The 25,135-nt window shown below is 43.7% G+C and overlaps 1 protein-coding gene across 1 annotated transcript in view; it reads right to left on the bottom strand.

The window, feature by feature from the left end:
• Positions 1-12,281, bottom strand: part of SNX3 (sorting nexin 3) — a 41,061-nt gene extending 28,780 nt beyond the window's left edge. Inside the window, exon 1 of the mRNA XM_017878747.1 lies at positions 11,778-12,281. Within this exon, the coding sequence (XP_017734236.1) occupies positions 11,778-11,939 (162 nt within the window). The 5' untranslated portion in view covers positions 11,940-12,281. The remainder of the gene's footprint in view (positions 1-11,777) is intronic.
• Between the last annotated feature and the right edge of the window lie 12,854 nt (positions 12,282-25,135).

Below are 25,135 nucleotides of genomic sequence, written 5' to 3'. Positions count from 1 at the left end.
GTCCCGTTGAAAGTCATAGTCCAAGTCAAAAGAGGAGCTGAGTAGAGGGGACGGAGAAGGGTGTTCTGTTACTGACCCGTACATCTCCGCTGCAGATCGTTTCACACCTGCTTTTCCTCGGTTCACTTTTGGCTCTGCAGCCAGGTTAATATCTAAAACCTGGCCAGCAATCATTCTGCCATCCTCTCCTGCTACAGCAGCCCGGGCATTTCTCTCATTAACATATTGAACGAAGGCAAAGCCCTTATGAACAGAGCAGCCCACAATTTTGCCGTACTTCGAAAAGATTGCCTCCACATCAGATTTCTTGACCACAAGAGTGTTGAGATTCCCAATGAACACACGGGAGTTCATGGAGCGAGGATCTGTCTTGTTGGTAACGTTGCTGGCCATTGTGTTTGATGATAAGGTTTCTCACAAAGCTGAAAATGTAGCTGAAGATCAAAAAAATCTCACAAGAGGGGGGAGGGAGAAGAGATTCGATTCTGAGTCTCCTACTCCCGGATTCTGCGTGGAGAAACCGACTGCTGGTCGAGGTCAGCAACGCGGACACAACCGCTCAGTCTTCGTCTCTTCACAAAATCGGCAAACCTTTTCTTAAAGGGCAAGATAGTAAACATACTGTTTCAACTACTCAATTCTGCCCTTATAGTATAAAAGTGGTCTTAGATAATATGGGAAGAAATGGATATGCTGTGTTCCAATAAAACTTTATTTATAAAAAAAAGGTAAGCCCACAGTTTGCCAACCCTTGCTCTATCTATACTCCTTAGTGTCCTAAGAATGTCCTCAGTTATATACCATGGGGGAATCTTTGGGTGTAAATTTAAGACAAGACCTGGTGATATACACATACATGCCTAGCTGACAAGATTTTTCTCTACTTGTTTCCACTTGAAGATAACCAGTAAAGTCAACACAAGAGAGGGGTGAGATACCAAGACCAGACACAAGGAGGGGCTTTGAGACTCCTGTTTCTCAGTATGAATGAGACTTATTGTACAACAGAGAAGGTCATTCCACAAGGGCAGGACTAGAAAAAACAGAAAGCAAACAAGCTATAGGTGACAGGTGCTAAAATAACTTTAGGAAAGCCAAAAGAAATGCTCCATCAGTGATGAAATGCTCCATCACTGATAAAATCTAAGCTTACAGAACAAATAATTATGGAATGACCATTCCAATACTGCTGGACACAAAGTAACTTTACGAAATTATTTTAAGTAATTATCTACTTCTCTGCTAGGAGATTAAGTGATTCTCTGCTAAGAGACACTGGCCTCATTTATTTTGGTGGCTCAAATTATATACTCCCATCATTCAATGTCAACAACTACAATGGTGGTCCTAAGTAAAACCAATATAGTTTTAAGCAGCCTTGGAAGGGGAAAAAAAAAAGGTCAATCAACTATTTTTAGAATCTCTAGCCCAATCTCAAGGTATACCTCTATCAGATATGCCATGTCTTCATGCTTGCCTTTTTTCTCAACTTAACAAAATTATCATGAAAGAATCAAAACTTACTCACTTAAGACTTCCAAACTAATGAAAGTACAATTTTATTTCTTGCAAATCAAATGAACTTACTCTAAACCGAAATTCCAGGCATCAGCAAAAAAAAGGAAGTAAGAGATGATCACAGTGTAGCTTAAAGCCATATCCTAGAAGGGCCAACCACAACCATTTGTTAATGTGGCAAAGCAAAGAACAGTATCTACTCTTCCCTTCTTCACATGGCTGCCTGGTTAAATTTCCCAGCTTCTTTTGTAGCTAAGTACGGCAATGGGGCAGAAACAGAAATAATACAACTTCCTGGTTGTGTCCTTCAAGGGCAGAAATAAACCTTCCCCCTGGCTAGAATGTGAATATATTAGAAGCTGATAGTCAAGCCATGATACTAACCCTAGACTGTGCCTGAAACCTCTCTATGTGGAGAAAAAACCAAAAGAACAACAAAATTATCTTCTTTATCTGAGAACAACCCAAACTCTACACTATTTGATACAACCTTTCTGGAAAGCTATAGCAAACATCACATTTTACCAACACAGTCCAAATTCCGAGGTTGTCGGTTAAATATTTCTTTAAAGAAGTAGTGGCCAGGCGCGGTGGCTCACGCCTGTATTTTGGGAGGCTGAAGTGGGCAGATCACTTGAGGCCAGGAGTTTGAGACCAGCCTTGGCAACATGGTGAAACCCCATCTCTACTAAAAATACAAAAATTAGCCGGGCATGGCGGTGCATGACCTGTATACTCCCAGCTACTTGGGAGGCTGAAGCACGAGAATTGCTTGAACCATGGAGGCGGAGGCTGCAGTGAGCTGAGATGGCACCATTGTACTCCAGTCTGGGCAACAGAGTGAGACTCTTGTCTAAAAAAAAAAAATTAAACAAAAAAAACAAAAAACAAAGTAGGACTTTGGTTGAAAGCTTTATGTCTTTTAACTAAGGAATCAAAACAGTAAACTGCAGTTCCAGTTTCCTGTGCAGGGTCTGAGGAAGGAATGGCAGGCACCACGTCCAGCCTTCCTGACAGGCACCTACGGCAAGAAGCCCCTGACAAGAAACAGGCCAAGGAGATGTATGAGGAAGACAAGGATTTCAAGCAGAAACAAAAAGAGGAGCAGAAAAAAACTTGAGGAGCTAAAAGCAAAGGCCACAGGGAACGGTTCCCTGGACAGGTGGAATTAACAAATCTGGCAAAAGTCTATGGCCATTCTATCCTGAATGCACCCAATTGCTCATCTGATCTCAGAAGCTAAGCAGGGTTGGGCCTGGTTAGTACTTAGAAGGGAGAAATCTGGAAAACAAGAACAAAAACCAAAAAACGAACCACTGTGCCCGAGGCAATGATGACCCTTGATCCCATTCCTATTTAAATATCTGTATTTCCTACCATAAAATCTTCTGCTTCCACTCTAGGAAGCAAAGGATGAAATGTCTTGGAGCCTGTTGCACATTTAAGAATAAGCTTCCTCTCTTTTTTTTTTTTTTTTTTAAGCACAGAATCTCGCTGCCACCCAGGACGGAATGTGGTAGTGCAATCTCGACTGACTGCACTCTCTGCCTCCAGGGTTCAAGCAATCTTTGTGCCTCAGCCTCCTGAGTAGCTGGGATTATAGGCATGCACCACCACACTGGCTAATTTTTGTATTTTAGTAGATACGGTTTTTTGCCATGTTGGTAAGGCTGGTCTCGAACTCCTGATCTCGAGTGATCCACCCACCTCAGCCTCCCAAAGTGCTGGGATTACAGGCATGAGCTACCTACGGCACCCGGCCATAGGAATAAACTTCTGGAAAAAAGAAAATAGCAGTTCCAAGATTTTCTTGGACATCATCTTTCTTATCTGATATTCAATTGCTGGCTCTGTTTACATGAAAGCAGCATAACACGGTACAAACATCAAAGTATCTAATAATAACAGTCTAGTACTTTCTGGAAGGGGTGAGATAAGCATGATGATGAAGGTGAGCGGGAGAGGAAAATGTCTATTACATGTGATCACCAGGATAGTTCAAAGCATTTTTTTAGATTTTCCCCTTTAAAAGTATAAAGTGACAATATTTATAGAGACTCCTTTTTTGAGGCATGCTTGATGGTATGCAACAGTAATCCCAGCTACTTGGCTGAGGTGGGAGGCTCACTTCAGCCCAGGAGTTCAAGACCATCCTGGGCAACACAGCAAAACACTGTCTCTAAAAAATTCCTTTCTTAAATCAATATGTATTTTTGTCTTTTTTTTTTTGTTTTTTACTTCTGGCTTACTTTCATGATTATTATACAGGGATATAGACATGGATGATGCAAGACAAGGGTAAAAAGATCTGGCTTGACTGGATGTAGTCTGTGTCTCCTCTTCTTCCCAAAAACTTAAGCTGTAGAGATTAGTATGCTTTCAGTTAATATTTAAATGCCTCCCCTCCAAAAAGTTTTCTATCTTTGGCAAATGTCGCTGGTTTTCATCTCTGTTGCCAAGATCTGCTATTCATTTCATGTTTTACTATTTTAGAATCTGTTTTTTTTTTTTTAACCCCATCAAAGCTACCAACCACTGTGGTTCTATGTATATTTTTCCTCCTTCTCTACTGTCTATCTCAATGAGACAGAGAGCATGATAAACAGCAGCAGAAATCCTTGCTGCATATCAGTAAAGTGCCCTTACTGGGATGCTTTTTAAACCACCACTGCCAGCCGGGCGCGGTAGCTCACGCCTGTAATCCCAGCACTTTGGAAGGCCGAGGCGGGTGGATCATGAGGTCAGGAGATCGAGACCATCCTGGCTAACACGGTAAAACCCCATCTCTACTAAAAATACAAAAAATTAGCTGCGCGTGGTGGCGGGCGCCTGTAGTCCCAGCTACTCAGGAGGCTGAGGCAGGAGAATGGCATGAACCTGGGAGGCGGAACTTGCAGTGAGCCAAGATTGTGCTACTGCACTCCAGCCTGGGTAACAGAGCAAGACTCTGTCTCAAAGACAAAAAAAAGAAAAAAAAACCCCACCACTGCCCAAACCCCACCCCACCCCAATTAAAAGAGAACCTGAATGGTTTCAAAGCCTCCTCAGGTGGTATGAATGTTCTGTGAGGGCTCTGGGCAACCACGGTGAAACCTTTGACTGAGACAAGCCTGGGCTACATGGAGAAACCCTGTCTCTACAAATACAAAAAAATTAGCCAGGCATAGTTGCATGCTCCTGGAGCGCCAATTACTCAGGAGGTGAAGGTGGGAGGGTTGCCTGAGCCCAGGAGGTTGAGGCTGCAATGAGCCGAGATTGCATCACCGTGCACTCTAGCTTGGGCAAGAGTGAGAAACTGTCTCAAAAAAAAATATATGGGCTCTGAAGGTCAGAAAAATCTAGGTTCAAATCCCAGTTTTACCATTGAATAGCTGTGACCTTGGGGAAGTTAACTTTCCTAAACTTCATTTATTTGTAAGTGTTCACTATGTGCCAAGCAGTGTTAGATATTGAGTAAGGGTGATTATGACCCCCTGTCCTCTAAGAGCTTATAATGGGTGATAGGAACTTACAGGAAGCCAAAGACAAGCAAACAAATTTAATCCTAACAAGGCTACTAGGACACACAGGAAGGAAATCTGGTCCAGAGTCAAGGGATCACCAAAATTTCTAAAAAGCGGACATTAAGGCTGAGTCCTGCAGGATAAGTCATAGTAACCAGATGAGGCTGTTAAAGGAAGCCTGTTCTTAACAGAGGAGGAAGTGTGTGCAAAAGGCTTGGATACAAAAGAACTCAGCTTAATTGGGAGATACCAGTTCAGGACTGGAGTCAAAATGAGGAAAGGACAAGAGATGAGGATCAATTGGGACTTCGGCTTCTACATCTGCAAAACAGGAGTATTATCTGCTCTGCTTGGTTATCTCAATATTAAATTTTACACATACAGCACAGTGCCTTGCACATAATAGATACTCAAATGATACATCCCTTAACAGAACAGAATCCCTAAAAACTCAATATAACAGGGCTACTTTAAAATTGCCACTGTCTTCCTCCCCCACTCTCCATTCTCTTAAGGGATGGATGAGATAAGAACAGAATCTTCACTGCTAATAGCATGCTTCTCTTTGATGGAGATCCTAGAAATGTCAGCCATAGCTGGCAGGAACATGTATAACAGACAACATCTCATTGGCCAATTGATAGAACTACATAGATTCTGCAGATGTCCTTTGGCATCAAAATGTCCTGATTTTTTTCTTTTCTTTTTTTTGAGATGGATTCTTGCTCTGTCGCCCAGGCTAGAGTGCAGTGGTGCGATCTCAGCTCACTGCAAGCTCCGCCTCCCGGGTTCACGCCATTCTCCTGCTTCAGCCTCCCGAGTAGCTGGGACTACAGGCGCCTGCCACCACGCCCGGCTAATTTTTTGTATTTTTAATAGAGATGGGGTTTCACCGTGTTTGCCAGGATGGTCTCGATCTCCTGACCTCGTGATCTGCCCACCTCGGCCTCCCAAAGTGCTGGGATTACAAGCGTGAGCCACCGCGCCTGACCTTTCTTTTCTTTTTTTAGAGACAGGGTCTCACTGTGTCACCCAGACTACAGTGCAGTGGTGTGATCATGACTCACTGCAGCCTTGACCTCCTCCTGGGCTCAAGAAATCCTCCCACTTCAGCCTCCCACATAGGTGGGACTATAGGCACATACCACCACACCTGGCTAATTTTTAAATTTTTGTAGAGACAGGGTCTCACTGCATTGCCCAGGCTTGTGGCAACACCTGAGCTCGAGTAGTCCTCCCACCTTGGCCTCCCAAAGTGCTGGGATTACATACAGGATTTTCCATGCCCGACCCCCCAAATCTTTAAAATACTATTAATATTTTAGCCCTTCAATAATACATGTTTATAATTCCTAAAATTAAGTCTAAGATTTTAAAATTTATTTCTCAGCTTCCAATCTGGATATTAATGACTCCTAATTTAAGATTAGATGACTGACCCAGAGCAAAAAACATACAAGTTTAGAATGGCAAACAGTCAAGATAAGATGCTACATTTATTTAGCATCTTGTTAAAATTTTTATCAGCCAACGTTATTATTCAGCTTTATGCTTTAATAAAGCTCAACTTTAAAAGATTATTTGGAGCCGGGTGTGGTGGCTCATACTTATAATCCTAGCAGTTTTGGAGGCTGAGGTGGGAGTATCACTTGAGCCCAGGAGTTCAAGAGCAGCCCGGGCAACATAGTGAGATCTCGTCTCTGCAAATAATTTAAAAATTAGCTGGGCGTGGTGGTGTGTGCCTGTGGTTCCAACTACTAGAGAGGCTGAGGTTGGGAGGATCATTTGAGCCTGGAGGTCAAGGCTTCAGTGAGCTGTGATTGCACCACTGCACTCTAGGCTGAGAGACAGAGGGAGACCCTGCCTTGAAAAAATAAATACATACACAAAGGTTACTTGGTTAAGTACCAAATAAGATAGCTTCTTTTTATACCATGCTTACTTAATGAAGGTATACTTCCAAGACAAGTAGGTTTCTTGATAAGAAAATCTAACAATTTTAGTAACTCAATTACACGTTAACACATAGAAAATGTAGTTGATCACTGACGTTTAATTTAGAAAATGTCTATCTTCAGAAAGAGCTAAATTTTGCGTGCTTATTATGTGCCAGGCACTGTGCTAGAAAGATTCATGTGCCTTATCCCATTTAGTCCTAAGAGGTAGGTACTATTATTAGCACACCTATTTCACAGAGGGGAAGTGGAGCTTTGATTTTGTACCCTACCCAGCTAGGAAATGCTAAATCTATTCTTTGAACTGAGGACTATGTCAGAGCTCAAGAAAGATTCTAATTTCATTCCTGTTCAAAACAGTGGTCTCCAGGTAAAATAGATCTTGATTAATTTAAAAATCTCCAGAATATTAAAGTTACATTATAGCACAAACTTATAAACAGTGACTGAATTTTACTTTCAGCCTTCTCTTTAATATGCCTAAATAATTCTAGACCTTGAACTTTCCTAAACCTTTCATCATTTATGGCGCTCTCTGCTGCACCTATCCATTAGAACAATTTTTAAAAACATAACACTGTGTAATTATTTTCAAAAGCCCAGAGATACTAATCAAGTGATCCTAATAGTCTTAAACACTATCCTCAAACCAAAAGATAAATGGAGATTGGGAAACTTGCATTCTAAGTGCCACCATCCAGATAAAATTGCCCTGTGAATTAGAGTAATTTCAATCAGATCCTGTAAAACTGAAAATTTTTCTCAAGACCAGAATGAGACAGTAACTGTAAGATAGTTTAAAAGTTCAAATTCTGTAACATAAAATGGTTTTCCACATAGCAAATTCAATAGCAAAAGGTAGTCAGTAGGGGTTAGGGAGAGCAGTAACAGTTTGGAGAATAATAAAATTGCAGGGCTGGGTGAGGTGGCTCATGCCTGTAATTCCAACACTGGGAGGCTGAGTGGGGTAGGGTCACTTGAGGCCAGGAGTTCAAGACCATCATGGGCAACATAGCAAGTCTCATCTGACAAAAAATAAAAAATTAGCCAGGGATAGTAGCACCCTGTAGTCCCAGCTACTTGGGAGGCTGAGGCGGGGGTAACACTTGAGCCCTGAAGTTTGAGACTGCAGTGAGCCACGATCACGCCATTGCATTCCAGCCTGGGCTACCGAGCGATACTCTCATCTCAAGAAAAAAAAAATTACAAAATATTAAACTATTCATGTCATAGCCACTCTGCCTTAATGCAAGACTAAAATTACTCTAAAAAATCATATGCTGCTCAAATAAGGGCTAATTTCCTTACTATATGGTGTCCTTAGTTTTAAGTTAACACATTACATACTAAAAGAAATCCAGGCTGGGTGTGGGGGCTCACGCCTGTAATCCCAGAACTTTGGGAGGCAAAGGCGGATGGATCATGAGGTCAAGGGATCGAGACCATTCTGGTCAACACAGTGAAACCCCATGTCTACTAAAAATACAAAAATTAGCTGGGCATGGTGGTGCGTGCCTGTAGTCCCAGCTACTTGGGCGGCTGAGGCAGGAGAATAGCTTTAACTCGGGAGGCAGAGGTTGCAGTGGGCCGAGATTGCGCCACTGCACTCCAGCCTGGCGACAGAGCAAGACTCCATCTCAAAAAAAAAAAAAGAAAGAAAGAAAGAAAGAAATCCAAGGGCATTTCATGCATTAAAAACTCAATTAGGTTTTCATATAGGCACCTGCATTTACGACTGTTAACAGCTGTTAACACCCAGTGAGTTGGTTTATACAAAAATACAAACCAAAGTAAGTGTATAATTTGTTAGTTCTCTGACTCATTAATCATTCTTAAAAAAGATTATTTTCAGGCCGGGCGCAGTGGTTCATGTCTGTAATCCCAGCACTTTGGGAAGCCAAGGCAGGTGTATAATGAGGTCAGGAGTTCAAGACAGGCCTGACCAACAGGGTGAAACCCCATCTCTACTAAAAATACAAAAATTAGCCAGGCGTGGTGGCGCATGCCTGTAATCCCAGCTACTCAGGAGGCTGAGGCAGGAGAATTGCTTGAACCTGGGAGGCGGAGGTTGCTGTGAGCCAAAATAGCGCCACTGCACTCCAACCTGGGCGACAGTTCGAGACTCCATCTCAAAAAAAACAAAAAAATTTTTTATTTAACATACAAATGACTATTCTGGGCTCAAGTGATGCTCCCATCTCAGCCTCCGGAGTAGCTAGGACCTCAGGCATGCGCACTACCATGCCCAGCTAATTTCTTTTTTTGTGGAGAAGGGGTTTCAACATGTTGCCCAGGCTGGTCTCAAATTGCAGAGCTCAAGTGATCCACCAGCCTCAGCCTCTCAAAGTGCTGGGACTAGAGGCGTGAGCCACTGTGCCAGGCCCAAAAACCATTTTTAAGTGTCACATCAGTTATTTGCTAAGGTATTAGCTGTATTTAAAAAAAAAAAAAAAAAAAGAGTCCCAGCCTCTTGGGAGGCTGAGGCAGGAGAATGGCGTAAACCCGGGAGGCGGAGCTTGCAGTGAGCTGAGATCTGGCCACTGCACTCCATCCTGGGCGACAGACCGAGACTCTGTCTCAAAAAAAAAAAACAAAACAGGATTAAGTTATTATACTAGAATCCATTTAATATAATGCACTCGGCAAGACAAACTCAAAGTTAGTAAGTGGAGGAAGTGTAGGCAGGATATTCCAATTCAATTTTGTGACAGGAAGTACCTGCTATGGAAGTCTAGAAACAAGAATACCAAGTTCTGTTTTAGCACAAGAGAAAAAAAAAAAAGAAAACACTGGTGTATAGGGCAAAAGAGGAAGTTCCTTCTAGTGAACCATCTGTCAGGTATTACAGACAATTAGGAAAACATTCACTTTTCCGCTAGGTTTATGTGGGAATGTAGTTCCCCAGGTGTACTGGAGCCTGGATTTTGCAGTTTCCCTATGGCAACATAGCCTATGATTCAATTTTTATTTATTTATTTATTTAGAGACAGGGTTTCGCTCTTGTTGCCCAGGCTGGAGTGCAATGGCCCGATCTAGACTCACTGCAACCTCTGCCTCCCCGGTTCAAGCGATTCTCCAGCCTCAGCCTCCCGAGTAGCTAGGATTACAGGCATGCGCCACCACACCCGGCTAATTTTGTATTTCTAGTACAGATGGGGTTTCTCCATGCTGGTCAGGCTGGTGTAGAATTCCCAACCTCGGTGTTCCGCCCACCTGGTCCTCCCAAAGTGCTGGGATTACAGGCGTGAGTCACCGCGCCCGGCCTATGATTCACATTTTACACATCCATAAGAAGACAACAGTGGCTTGAAACATTAAACTATTCGTTTCATATTTTAAAGTTTAACTTTTTAATATCAATGCTAACTACATAAGAATCGTTTTTTAAAAATACTTAAGTTTCACAACTTAAGTGAATATACTACTGAGCTGTACACTTAAAAATGGTTAGGATGGCAAAGTTCACGTTCTGTGTTTTTCACGACACAAAGTGCCTAAGTCAGTGAGAAATTATTTCACTTAAATGTTAATAGTAGCTTGTCATATAAATTTTGATTAAAGGCAAAATCATCTTATACTTAATTTTTAATAAAACAATTTGCTGTCATCTTTAAGTTAATGTTAATTTTTAAAGATGCTTCCATACATGGGCAAATTCTTTTCTTTTTTTTTTTTTTTGAGACGGAGTCTCGCTCTGTCGCCCAGGCTGGAGTGCAGTGGCCGGATCTCAGCTCACTGCAAGCTCCGCCTCCCGGGTTCACGCCATTCTCCTGCCTCAGCCTCCCGAGTAGCTGGGACTACAGGCGCCCGCCAGGTCGCCCGGCTAGTTTTTTGTATTTTTAGGGTTTCACCATGTTAGCCAGGATGGTCTTGATCTCCTGACCTCGTGATCCACCCGCCTCGGCCTCCCAAAGTGCTGGGATTACAGGCTTGAGCCACCGCGCCCGGCCGGCAAATTCTTTAATACTGAACTATAGAGTGAAAGTGAAGCACTATTTTCAATATCTTTCAAATCATCTGAATTATTTATTGCCAACAAACACTAGTTGTGAAATTAGGTATATTTTATTTCTGTTGATTTCTTCATTCGGTTAAATGCAAATCTCGAATTAAGACAGCAAGATCCCTAAATAAATAGGCTTTTCTTAAAGCAACTGTAGTTTTGGATTATGAGGTAAGTGACACCACACTTCAGCCTTTAGCAGGGCGGTGGCCCAAAGTGCTTAAGTCAACCATGTCCAACCACCCTTCTGGTCTGGCTCAGCCCTATCAAAAATTGTCAGGCTTCTGTGAACTTTCATTAAGTCCCGTTTAGAAGACTGCACAACCTAGGTTACTTTAGTAGCTCGGGAAGGGCCCGGAGCAGCGGGCTTGGCTTGCTACCTCTGGGAAGTCTCCAGGAAGAGAAAACTGGGAAAAGGCTTTAACTTTGCGCAAGCCCCTTTTCTCAGTCAACATCTTCTTCCCTTCCCTGTGAAGGGATGTGTTCTCGAAAGATCTACCCCTTTTCAACTCAAATGTCATTCCCAGATCAGCTGCTGGAGGGGCAAGCGGCGCTCAACCCACGCCCTCCTCTTCGAGCACCTTCTCCAAGTGCCAGGGCGCCGGGCTCGCTCTGCAGCCCCCCCCACACCAGCCCTATAGGAAGAGGGGCCCTGGCTCACGACCCCGGCCAGCCTCTGCAAGGGGGCTCCCGGCCTGAGCGGCTGTGGCTGCCCGCGGAGGTTCACTCCTGGGCCGAGTTGGGGGTGACCAGAGCCAGCGGGAGGGGCTTCTTGGGAAAGGGGAAAGACGGCCTCACCTTGACCCTGATTTCGTAAGTGGTGAAGCGGCCCCGGCCGACCCCCACCGTCTGCGGGTTGCTCACATCGATCTCGAGGAAGTTGCTGGGGGGTCCGTAGGCATCATTTAGGTTCTGCGGCTTGGTGATCAGCCGCCGGGTGTCAGCCACGGTCTCCGCCATTTCGCTGTAGCCGCCGCCGCCGCGGGCTCCCTCCGCCCCCTCCGCGTTCAGCCGCCGCCGCCGAGGCTGCCCGCCGTGGGGACACGGGGCTCGCGCGCAGCGGTCGCGAAGCGAACGAGCACGTAGAGCGGGCGTTCACCCCGCACGCGAAGCTCCTCCCCGCGCCCCTCAAGCTTCCGCCGCCGAGCCCAGGGGAGAAACAGCTGACTCGCTGGAACGCCGCGCCCGGGTCCTGGGAGGCCCGGCCAAGGCTGGGGAGGGGCACTGCGGGTTGGGGTGTGAGGCGAAGCGGTGTCATGGGACTCGCGGTTGCAAACAGGTTCCGGCCGGACTACAGCGCCCACAATGCACCGCGAGCGCCGCCGCCGCGGGGCTGCGGCCGACGAGGCGAGGACCCAGACGCCCAGGGGCGGTGCTTCCTGTGTCTCTGCGCCAGCCTCGGCCTGCAGCGGGGAGAGCGCCGGAAACGGCCTTCGCGGCATTAGGAATTGCGGGCGAAAGTTAAACGGGGAGATTTTAGAGATTTGCCAGCAAATCGAAACAAAACTGCCCCTACTAACTGTACCAACAGTGAACCCCTGAAAATGCCTTTCTGGAGAGGGTTAAACAAATGCCTGAAATGATTTTGCCATAAACCTGAGCATTCCACCAGACACCCGTCTGGATTGATAAATTGAAACCAGTAAAGTGTGGGAGTGAAATAAAAACAAAAGCCCTAGCTAAATCCTAGCATTATGGTCAAACCGTATTTGGAGACAGGTCGGCCAGCTAAAACAAAGTAACAGTAGACCGGCTGCAAGCTGCCTTGGATGTCCACTTTCATTTCTCACGAAGTCCTGGTAAGGTTTTTTTTTTTTTAAAAAATATTAAACGTACCTCTACAGGACTGGAAATGCAACTCACATAAGCCTTTTTAAGAAACAGGGAGGAAGGCCGGGCACGGTGGCTTATGCCTGTAATCCCAACACTTTGGGAGGCCGGGGCGGGCGGATCACGAGGTCAGGAGTTCGAGACTAGCCTTGCCCACATGGTGAAACCCCATCTCTACTTAAAAATGCAAACTTAGCTGGGCGTGGTGGTGTGCGCCTGTAATGCCAGCTACTTAGGAGGCTGAGGCAGGAGAATCGCTTGAACCCAGGAGGCGGAAGTTGCAGTGAGCGGAGATCGCGCCATTGCACTCCAGCCTGGGCAATAGAGTGAGACTTCATCTCAAAAAAAAGAAAAAAAAAAAAAAAAAAAAGAAAGAAATGGGGAGAAAACCCAGTTAATTAGGTCCTAGTTCATCTCTCATGGTCCAATGGGAAATGCAGATTTAAAATGTTGAGATACGATACATTTTTCTCTCTTTGCCCGGAGAGTTATCCCTCTTAATGGTATGGTCTCACAACTATTTCTGCATTTTTTAATATGTCAAGTTTAATCCTATAATTACTTTAAATAACCTGATCTTCCCCTCCCCCGTTTTTTTTAGATTTTAAATTATTAGTAATTATTTGTGGAGACGAGATCTCACTATGATTCCCAGGCTGGTCTCCAACTCCTAGCATCAAAGTGATCCTCCCGCCGCAGCCTACCATAAGTACTGAGATGGCAGGCATGAGCCACTGTGCTCAGCCTGATCTGTCCCTTGATCCGTTGAACTGAAATTTTCTTTTCTTTTCTTTGTTTCTTTTCCTTTCTTTCTTTTTTTTTTCTTTTTTTTTTTTTTTTTTGAGACGGAGTCTCGCTGTGTTGTTCAGGCTGGAGTGCAGTGGCACATCTTGTCTTACTGCAATCTCCACCTTCCGGATTCAAGCAATTCTCCTGCCTCAGCCTCCCGAGTAGCTGGGATTACAGGCGTGTGCCATGACACCCAGCTAACTTTTGTGTATTTTTAATAGAAATGGGGTTTCTCCTTGTTGGCCGGGCTGGTCTCGAACTCCTAACATCAGCTGATCCGCTTGCCTCAGCCTCCCAAAGTGCTGGTAGTACAGGCATGAGCCACCGTGCCCGGCCAACAGCAACCATTCTTAATAACACTAAGAAACACTGGAATAAAAAGACATTACTTGTCCGGGTGCGATGGTTTACTCCTGTAATCCCAGCACTCTCAGAGGCCCAGGTGGGCGGATCACCTCAGGTGGGGAGTTCGAGACCAGCCTGACCAACATGGAGAAACCCCATCTCTACTAAAAATACAAAATTAGCCGGGCGTGGTAGCACATACCTGTAATCCCAGCTACTCAGGAAGCTGAGGCAGGAGAATTGCTTGAATCTGGGTGGTGGAGATTGTGGTGAGCCAAGATCGTGCCATTGCACTACAGCCTGGACAACAAGAACAAAACTCTGTCTCATAAAAAAAAGAAAAGAAAAGAAAAAGAAATTACTTAAATACATTGTATATTATTTTCCAGAAAACAACATTCATTTATTCATTCAACAAATATTTGTTGAAGGCCTATTAGATGTTTTCATTCTAGGTACTAGAGATTAAAGGGTAGATAAGTCAGGTTTATAACCTAGTATATAGTCTATCTTAGGGAGACAAATCAGTAAATAATACACCTGCCAATATGATTGGTGCTATGAGACAAAACTGAATAATGTGACAGATAGCGACAGACAAGCTCATTAGATATTAATGCTGGGCATGTCTCCTAATACAACAGACCAAATGGGAATTTCACTGGTATGATTAGAAATGTGAGCTCAAGAAATGTATATCAATGGCTCTGAATTGAAGTCTATGAAAGCTAAGAGACCAGGAACTACTGTATTATGTTGTCATCGGTGACACCTGAACAAAGCAATCATAGAATATTACTATAGAATGCTTCTGTCTGATTCCTTGGTGGCCACTCAGGGCACACTTGGGCAGCCGGAACAAATGCCTGCAGTGGGGAAGCGGCTAGGAGGGACAGCAGCACAGCATCATAGCACAGTTGTATAGCCAAAGAAGACCTTCTTGGTGTAAATATCAGGAAAAAAAAAAAAATCTTTATTTTTCAGGAATTGTGATTGCATTTCTAGAATGCAAATCCAGAAAGAATAAGCTACTAGAATTAACAAGAAAATGTAGTGGCAGAATAGAAATATAGAATGTAATAGCTTTCCTTTGTCTAGGCAGTATCTAGTTAGAATGGAAATGGAAGAAAATACCCTGTTCGCAAGTGACCAGAAGTACAGAATAGGAAGGAAGGAAGGGATAGGAGCTATAGGGAGCAAAGGAAACATAGGACTAAAACTATGAAATGGTATTGAAAGATGTAAGACAAAACCTAAAGAGAAAAGAGTCTGTGTTCCTGGATGGGAGGACTTAATATCAGAAAAATGTCACTCTTTCTAAAATTAATAACTTAATACAATTAGAATCTCAGTGTGGTTAGTTTTACTCAACCACTCCTACCTTGGATGGATGGGTGGCAATGAGTCAAGTTTTTTTTTTTTTTTTTGAGATGGAGTCTTGCTCTGTTGCCCAGGCTGGAGTGCAGTGGCACGATCTTCGCTCAGTACCTCTGCCTCCTGGGTTCAAGCTATTCTCCTGCCTCAGCCTCCCGAGTAGCTGGGACTACAGGCGCCCGCCACCATGCCCAGCTAATTTTTGTGTTTTTAGTAGAAACGGGGTTTCACCATGTTGGCCAGGCTGGTCTCGAACTCCTGACTTTGTGATCCACCCACCTTGGCCTCCCAAAGTGCTGGGATTACAGGTGTGAACCACCGCACCTGGCCCAAAGGTTTTATCATTCAGAAATGGCAAAACTCGGCTGGGCGCAGTGACTCACACCTGTAATCCCAGCTCTTTGGGAGGCCGAGATGGGCGGATCACCTGAGGTCAGAAGTTCGAGACCAGCCTGGCCAACATGGTGAAACCCTGTCTCTACTAAAAATACAAAGAAATAGCTGAGCATGATGCTGGGTGCCTGTAATCCCAGCTACTCCAGAGGCTGAGGCAGAAGAATGGCTTGAACCTGGGAAGTGGAGGTTGCAGTGAGCCGAGATGGTGCCACTGCACACTCCAGCCTGGGTGACAAGAGTGAGACTCCATCTCAAAAAAAAGAAAAAAAAAGAAATGGCAAAACTAGCTCCAGAATTTATATACTTACCAATATTTTATGCTGCCTCTTAGGCAGGAATTCAAATAGACAATAAGCATAAAAAAGAAATGAAATTACTATCAGCTGACTGTTTAGTGAGCTCAGAATAAACACAAATGGATAATCTTAATGGCCAGAGCCTTCAAACTGTGATAATTAATACTCTACTCAAAGGACACACCTCTCAGGGCACCCACAGCGATACCAGTATACAGACAACTTATTTTTCTAGAATTAGGCCACTCTAGGAAAACATAAAATTTATGATAGTTTTCTAACATTTTAGCTCATCGTTAGAATATATTCATGTCTTCTTCTCCTGCCTCCACTTCAACTGCCACTATACTCAAACTCACTAATCATATAAATGCACATTAAACATGAATACTTTTTTCTGTGTATCAGAATGGCAAAAATCCAAATGAACAGAAACACACGGTAGGAAAGTAGGAAAACAGGCATTCATATTTTGATGACATGAGTATGAATTGTTACACTCTTTTGGAAAAGTAATTTGATGATATTTATCAAAAGTAAGACTATTAGAGTAGTTTTACCTGCAAATCTAACTTTTGCTGCAAGAGTCCATGGTACACAAGGTTGTTAGGGCAAGGATGTTTATCACATCTTTGTTTGTAGTGGCAAAAACTGGAAACAGCTCCAAGGCCTATCAGTTTTTAAAAATGCTTGAATTAGGCTGGGCAATGGCTCATACCTGTAATCCCAGCACTTTGGGAGGCCAGGTCAGGCAGATCACTTGTCAAGACCAACATAGGGAAACCCTATCTCTACGAAAAATTTAAAAATTGCAGGGCATGCTGGTGTGTGCATGTAGTCCCAACTACTTGGGAGGCTGAGGTGAGAGGATTGTTTGAGCCCAAGAGGTTGAGGCTGCAGTGAACTATGATCATGCCACTCTACTCCAGCCTAGGTAACAAAGACCTTGTCTCAAGAAATAAAAAAAGAAAAAAAAAAAAAGAAAAAGAAATAGAAAATGCTTGAATTATAGTATATTTAAACTGTGGGAAATTGTATAATGATTAAAGTAAATTAACTGGTTATATTTTCGTTTATTAGAATAATTGATTTTTTAGTTATTAGAATTAGAGGGGGAATATCCATGATGTATTAGTGAAAGCACTGAATCCTAGCCACTAGACTACCAGAGACCATGATATTGGTAAGTGAGGATCACAAAATAATCTGTCTGCTATGGTCCATTTGGGTAAACAAACAAAACCCTATCAGTAGGCCAGCCAGAGTGGCTCATGCCTGTAATCCCAGCACTTTAGGAGGCTGAGGCAGGTGGATCATTTGAGGTCAGGAGTTTGAGACCAGCCTGGCCAACATGGTGAAACCCAGCCTCCGCTAAAAATACAAAAAAATTAGCTGGGCATGGTGGCACATACCTGTAATCCCAGGTACTAGGGAGGCTGAGGCAAGAGAATTGCTTGAACCCGGGAGACAGAGGTTGCAGTGAGCCAAGATCACGCCACTGCACTCCAACCTGGTTGACAGAGTGAGACTCTGTCTCAAAACAAACAAAAAAACCCCACCCTATCACCCTACATTTATATTTGTATATGTTTATATGTGCATGGGGAGAAGTATAGAAGGATATACACCAGGGTATTAGTGCTGGTAGCTTAAGAGGGTGGCAATTGAAGTGGAGGTAGGAGGAGAAGACACAAACATATTCTAAGGATGAGGTAAGATGTTAGAAAACTATCATCAATTTTCTGTTTTCCTTAATGGCCTAATTCTAAACAGAATAAGTTGTCTGTGTACTGGTTTTGCTGTGGGCATCCTGAAAGGTATGTTCCTTGAGTAGAATATTAATTATCACAGTTTGAAGGCTCTGGCCATTAAGATTATCCATTCCTTAGCCGGGAGTGGTGGCACGTGCCTGTAATCCCAGCTACTCAGGAGGCTGGGGCAGGAGAATCACTTGAACCCAGGAGGTGGAGGTTGCAGTGAGCTGAGATCGTGCCATTGCACTCTAGCCTAAGCAATAAGAGCGAAACTCCATCTCAAAAAAAAAAAAAAAAAAGATTATCCATTCCTGGCTGAGCACAGTGTCTCTTGCCTGTAATCCCAGCACTTTGGAAGGCCAGGGTAGGTGGATAACTTGAGATCAGGAGTTCGAGACCAGCCTAGTCAACATGGTGAAACCCTGTCTCTACTAAAAGTACAAAAATTAGCCTGGCATAGTGGCATGCACCTGTAATCCCAGCTACTCGGGAGGCTGAGGCAGGAGAATCACTTGAACCTGGGAGGTGCACATTGCAGTGAGCTGAGATCACGCCACTGTACTCCAGCTTGGGTGACAGAGTGACACTCCACCTCAAAAAATAATAATAATAATTAATTAATTGGGATTCTGTTTTATCAATCAGTCCCTTGTGAACTTGATTAATGTGTCACTTCCTCAAAACCTGATCACTTCTAAGAGAAAAGAATAAAACCAAGTCACTGAACCTCTTAAGTGTCAGACTCTGGAATTATGGCTGTCAACGAAAAGAGTCAAACTGTGTGAAATATTTGAAGAGATTTATTCTGAGCCAAACATGAGTGACCAGTGGTCCATGATACAGGCCTCAGGAGGTCCTAAGAACATGACCCCAGGATGGTCAGGGTACAGCTTGGTTTTATACATTTTAGGGAGACATGAGACATCAATTAATACATGTAAGATATACATTGGTTTGGGCCAGAAAGGCGGGACAACTGGAAGTCAGGGCTTCCAAGCCATTAGGCAGATGCAAAGGTTTTCTGATTGGCAATTGGTTGAAAGAATTATTATCAATAAAAAAGAATGTCTGGGTTGTGATAAGGGGTTATGAAGAAATAAAAGTTTTATTTTGCAGATAAAGCCTCCAGGTAGAGGGCTTTAGAGAAAATAGATTGTAAATGTTTCTTATCAGATCTAAAGAATCTGTTCCATCGGTAATTCCAAAAGGGAGGAGGGTATGATAAGGCATGTCTGACTCTCCCTTCCCATCATGGCCTGAAGTAGTTTTTCAGGTTAACTTTGAAATGCCTTTGGCTGAGAGGAGGGGTCCATTCAGATGGTTGAGGGGACTTAGAATTTTATTTTTGGTTTACGTGGCAAACCTAATGAGATCTGTCAACTTCTCAAGTGCCAGCTGGGTTTCTTTTACATCATTTTTCCTATGTGGAGCATTTCAAATCTCACACCCTGACCTACCCTCCAAACTCCTGCTCCCAGGCTGCTGAGCATTCCTGGAGGAAATCTAGACCTACTGGCACCTTTGCAAATTTATGGTTTCCAACTTCAGTTGATCCTTAGACACATCTCAGAAATCCCATTTAATTCTTTTTTTTTTTTTTAGATGCAGTTTCGCTCTTGTCGCCAGGCTGGAGCACAATGGTGCAATCTTGGCCCACTGCAACCTCCACCTCCTGGGTTCAATCAGTTCTCCTGCCTCAGCCTCCTGAGTAGCTGGGATTACAGGTGCCTGCCAACATGCCAGCTAATTTTCGTATTTTTTTTTTTTTTAGTAGAGATGGGGTTTCACCATGTTGGCCAGGCTGGTCTCAAACTCCTGACCTCAGGTGATCCACCTGCCTCAGCCTCCCAAAGTTCTGGGATGACAGATGTGAGCCACCTTGCCTGGCCTCCCCTGTTTAATTCTCTTCTCATATTTTGCATTCTTCTTCCTTACTCTCAGCAGATAACCTTACTTCTTCCTGCACAAAGAAAAGTAAAAGCCATGAAGCTTGGTATCTCCCTCCTCACCACCAAAAGACTATTTACAGTATGAGTCAATTTCAGAACTTCTGAGAGCATGAAGCAGACCCACACCACTTCCAGCTTTTGAGGATCTGGACATTTTCAACTTTGGTACTGAGGAAATTATTTAAAGGCATTGTGAGTTGTTTGTTAATTTTAAGTAGATAAAGCATTTACATTATTTAAAAATCAAAATGTATTTAAGGGTGTTCATTGAAAAATTTGTCGCCAATTCCTGTCTCCAGCCATCCTCCCTTCTCTATTGACAGCCACTGTTGGCAGTTTCTTATGTATCTCATATATAAGAAAGAAATAGTACGATAGGATACAAACACTTTTGCACCTTACCTCACTTAAATGTTATATGCCAAGGTAGTTACACATCTATATCTGTACAAGAGCAAAGTATTCTATGATATGCCATAATTATTTAACTTGTCTTCTACTGACAAATACATGTTGATCCTCATCTTTTACTATTATAGTGCTATAATGAATAACCTTGAATATGCCAGTCATTGTACACATGGGAGCATATCTGTAGCATAAATTGCTGTGAATAGAATTACTGAGGCAAAGGATATATGCATTTGTAATTTTGAGAGATATTGTAAACATTTCCTTTCATATAGATGAGAAAAAAGTAATTCAAAGCAGCCTGAGCTTGGAGAGGTATGCAAAATTTATCAGGCCCAGATAAACTTTAAGCAATAAAGACCTTTTTTTTTTTTTGAGACAGGGTAGCACTCTGTCACCCAGGTTGGCATGCAGTGGTGCAATCATGGCTCACTGTAGCCTCAACTTCAGCTTTGACTTCCTGGGCTTCTGCAATCCTCCCACCTCAGCCTCCTGAGTAGCTGGACCACAGGTGCATGCCACCACCCCCATATACTTTTCGTATTTTTGGTAGAGTTGGGATTTCGCCTCATTGCCCAGGTTGGTCTCAAACTTCTGAACTCAAGCTATCCACCCGCCTCAGGCCTCCCAAAGTGCTGAGATTACAGACATAAGCCATCATGCCTAATAAGACTTTTTTTTTTTTTTTAAATAGGCAAAAGGAGGTACTGCCTTGTGGGAGCAGATAGTTTATATATCTTATTTTAAATTAGTAAATTGGAATTCTGTTTTAACAGCCAGTTCCTTGTAAACTTGATCAGTGCATTGCTTCTTCAAAACCTGGACGAGCGTGGTGGCTCATGCCTGTCATCCCAGTGCTTTGGGATCACTTGAGGTTAGGAGTTCAAGACCAGCCTGGCCAACATGGCAAAATCTCATCTCTACTAAAAATATAAAACAATTAGCCAGGCATAGTGGCTCACACCTTTAATCCCAGCACTTTGAGAAGCCGAGGAGGGCAGATCACGAGGAGATTGAGACCATCCTGTCTAACAGGGTGAAACCCCGTCTCTACTAAAAATACAACAAAAATTAGCCAGGTATGGTGGCGGACACCTATAGTCCCAGCTACTCAGGGGGCTGAGGCAGGAGAATGGCGTGAACCCGGGAGGTGGAGCTTGCAGTGAGCCAAGATCGCGCCACTGCACTCCAGCCTGGGTGACAGAGACTCCGAGACTCCGTCTCAAAAAAAACAAAAAAGAAATTAGTGGGGCGTGGTGGTGTACACCTGTAATCCCAGCTACTGGCAAGACTGAGGCAGGAGAATCCCTTGAACCCAGGAGGTGGAGGTTGCAGTGAGTTGAGATTGTGCCACTGCACTCCAGCCTGGGCCACAGAGTGAGACTCTATCTTAAAAAAAACAAACAACAGCAATGAAAAACCTGATGAGTATGGGACATGAATCATGACCTCTTAAGGGCAAATACTTAAAGGCGTTTTGTTCCTGACTTGCTGCCTCACCCATTATCTTCATGTTTCTGGAGTCTGTGATATAAAGAATAAAGTATAAAAAAAAACAAACAACCCCATCAAAAAGTGGACAAAGGATATGAACAGACACTTCTCAAAAGAAGACATTCATACAGCCAACAGACACATGAAAAAATGCTCATCATCACTGGCCATCAGAGAAATGCAAATCAAAACCATAATGAGATACCATCTCACACCAGTTAGAATGGCAATCATTAAAAAATCAGGAAACAACAGGTGCTGGAGAGGATGTGGAGAAATAGGAACACTTTTACACTGTTGGTGGGAGTGTAAACTAGTTCAACCATTGTGGGAAACAGTGTGGCAATTCCTCAAGGATCTAGAACTAGAAATACCATTTGACCCAGCCATCCCATTACTGGGGATATACCCAAAGGATTATAAATCATGCTGCTGCTATAAAGACACATGCACACGTATGTTTATTGCGGCACTATCACAATAGCAAAGACTTGGAATCAACCCAAATGTCCAGTGACAGACTGGATTANAACTAGAAATACCATTTGACCCAGCCATCCCATTACTGGGGATATACCCAAAGGATTATAAATCATGCTGCTGCTATAAAGACACATGCACACGTATGTTTATTGCGGCACTATCACAATAGCAAAGACTTGGAATCAACCCAAATGTCCAGTGACAGACTGGATTAAGAAAATGTGGCACATATACACCATAGAATACTATGCAGCCATAAAAAAGCATGAGTTCGTGTCCTTTGTAGGGATGTGGATGCAGCTGGAAACCATCATTCTCAGCAAACTATTGCAAGAACGGAAAACCAAATACCGCATGTTCTCACTCATAGGTGGGAATTGAACAATGAGATCACTTGGACACAGGAAGGGGAACATCACACACCAGGTCCTATTGTGGGGAGGGGGTGGGGGGAGGGATAGCATTAGGAGATATACCTAATGTAAATGACAAGTTAAACCTATAATCCTAGGGAGGGACAGGAGGATTGCTTGAGTGCAGAGCTTGAGACCAGACTGGGCAACATAGTGAGACCTGCCTCTACAAAAATTTTTTTAAAAAATTAGCCAGGCATGGTAGTGTGCCCTTGTAGTCCCAGCTACTCCAGAGGGTGAAGTGAAAAAGGAGGATCACTTGAACCCAGGATGTCGAGGCTGCAGTGAGGTGTGAAGGCACCATTGCACTCCAGCCTGGGCAACAGAGCAAGATCTGTCTCAAAAAAGAAAGAAAGAAAGAAAAACCCACCCCATTTGTAACTGCTGCTAATAGGAGTGCATATTCAGGGTGACTTGAATCAACATTGCTGGGTGGCCATCCTGAAGCTTTGGGCTCAGTTAAACTCTACATTTAACATATTTCCCAAATCTCCTTATTGAAGGTTGACATAGGTTTTGCCAGTTTATACCCTGTTCAGCAATGTATGGAAGTGCTTGTTGGAATGTATGAAAAGGGTGTGTGTGTGGCAGGGGGAGGGGGTGGCGGTTATGAGAAGCACCAAATTAGTAGGGGCTAGGCAGAAGTGTGGGTAGTCTGGACATCCTGTTTGCAACTGGCATCTGAAGTGGGGGCAGTCTTATGGGACTGAGCCTTAACCTGTGGGGTCTGCACTAACTCTGGATAATTAATGTCAGAATTGAATTGAATTGTTGGATACCCAGTTGGTATCAGGAGAATCAGAGACTACACACATAACCTTGGAGATGATGTTAATGTTGTTTGAAGTCCTTTGGGATGGGACCTATGTGACCTGCTCCTTTGTGATGGTCCTCCTGGGAACCCCTTGCCAATCCCCATGAAGAGCCCTTCTCATCTTGTTGTGTTCTAGTAGCATATTAATCAGTCTCCCTGCTCTCAAAGGCTAACTACTTCCACAGTCATGAAGAGATCAGCACATGGATTGCTCTCTGGACAGCCTGAGTTTGATGTCTCTGGGAGGCTAATACTTTAGTTGAACACTGATTTCTTTGTATATTTGTTCAGTTTTATTTAGAGAAGAGGCTAACTACTGCTGGGGAAGAGCAGGAAAGAGCCAGCCCCTGCTTGCATGCCATCTCAGCCAAATAAGCCTGGTGGTAACTTTTAATTTTCATTTTTTTTTTTTATAGAGATGGGGTCTTGCTATGTTGCCAAGGTTGGTCTTGAACTCTTGACCTCAAGTAGTCCTCCCCCTTTGACCTCCCAGAGTGCTGAGATGACAGTTGTGGGCCACTGTACCAGTCCCCTCGTGGTAACTTGACTTTCACTCTTGGTAGGTTAGGGAGGTTAGTGACCATCCGTTTTGTTTTAGGCATGCTCATTAAGGGGTCTCACTCCCTGCTAGACTTTACAAATTCTCTTCCAAGGCACGAGTTTCTGTTCTGTTACATTGTTTGCGCCTTGCCTCTTGTATGTTGGTAAATCAGGCAGTGCTGGGTTGGTTGTATGAACATCAGAACCACCTTTGTCCAGTTCTTCTCCATCAATTACCTATTTTTATCTTCTCCCTTACGCGTTGTGGCAGCCATGAGACTGCGTCTCTCAGATCTCCAACTGCAGAAAGCATAATTAACCTTTGGCCTCACCTGCTGTACTCTGAAATTCATGACTACTGCATTTGCTCAGAGGCTACACTTTCCATGGGCTGCTCCCAGCCAACGGCCAAGCACATCAGGGATACTAAGGCAGGCTTATTCCTTTATAGATGACATTGGACACAATGTCTGAAAAAGTCAAAAGGAAGCATGACATGTGCAACATGTGCAATTCTTGTCTCAAGTCAGGTGGTTAGCTTCTGAAAAATCATAGGCACAGAATTTTTGTTGAGATAGGGGAGCGCCTGATATCATGCAGAGTGTGTGATTTCAACCATGTAAAGGCCATGTTACATGTTAGTGTAAACCTGGATCAGGGCAGAAATAAAAAAGTTCTCAGCCACAGGAATCCTGGAAACCAGGCATTTTCACTGCTTCTCTCAAGAAGATGAATTACCCACTTTCTGAGTAAAGAACCACCAATGTATCTATCTAGAGCAATGTTTCTTCAACTGTTTTTTTTTTTTTTTTTTTTTTAAGACAGAGTCTTGCTCTGTTACACATACTGAAGTGCAGTGGTACCATCAGAGCTCACTGCAGCCTTGAACTCAGACTCAAGTGATCCTACACTCTCAGCCTCCCCAGTAGCTAGGACTAGAGGTATGTGCTACCACCACACCTGGCTAATAAAAAAAAATTGGGGCCGGGTGCGGTGGCTCATGCCTATAATCCCAGCACTTTGGGAGGCCGAGGCGGGTGGATCACGAGGTCAAGAGATCAAGACCATCCTGGCCAACATGGTGAAACCCCATCTCTACTAAAAATACAAAAATTAGCTGGGCATGGTGGCGTGCACCTGTAGTCCCAGCTACTTGGGAGGCTGAGGCAGGAGAATCGCTTAAACCCAGGAGGTGGAGGTTGCAGTGAGCTGAGATCATGCCATTGCACTCCAGTCTGGCGACAGAGCGAGACTCCATCTCAAAAAAA

The sequence above is a fragment of the Rhinopithecus bieti genome, unplaced genomic scaffold (assembly GCF_001698545.2).
Source record: "Rhinopithecus bieti isolate Rb0 unplaced genomic scaffold, ASM169854v2 scaffold_11508, whole genome shotgun sequence".
Lineage (NCBI taxonomy): Eukaryota > Metazoa > Chordata > Mammalia > Primates > Cercopithecidae > Rhinopithecus > Rhinopithecus bieti.
Note: the sequence above shows the minus strand (reverse complement) of the source record. Positions and strands in the feature narration are given on the sequence as shown.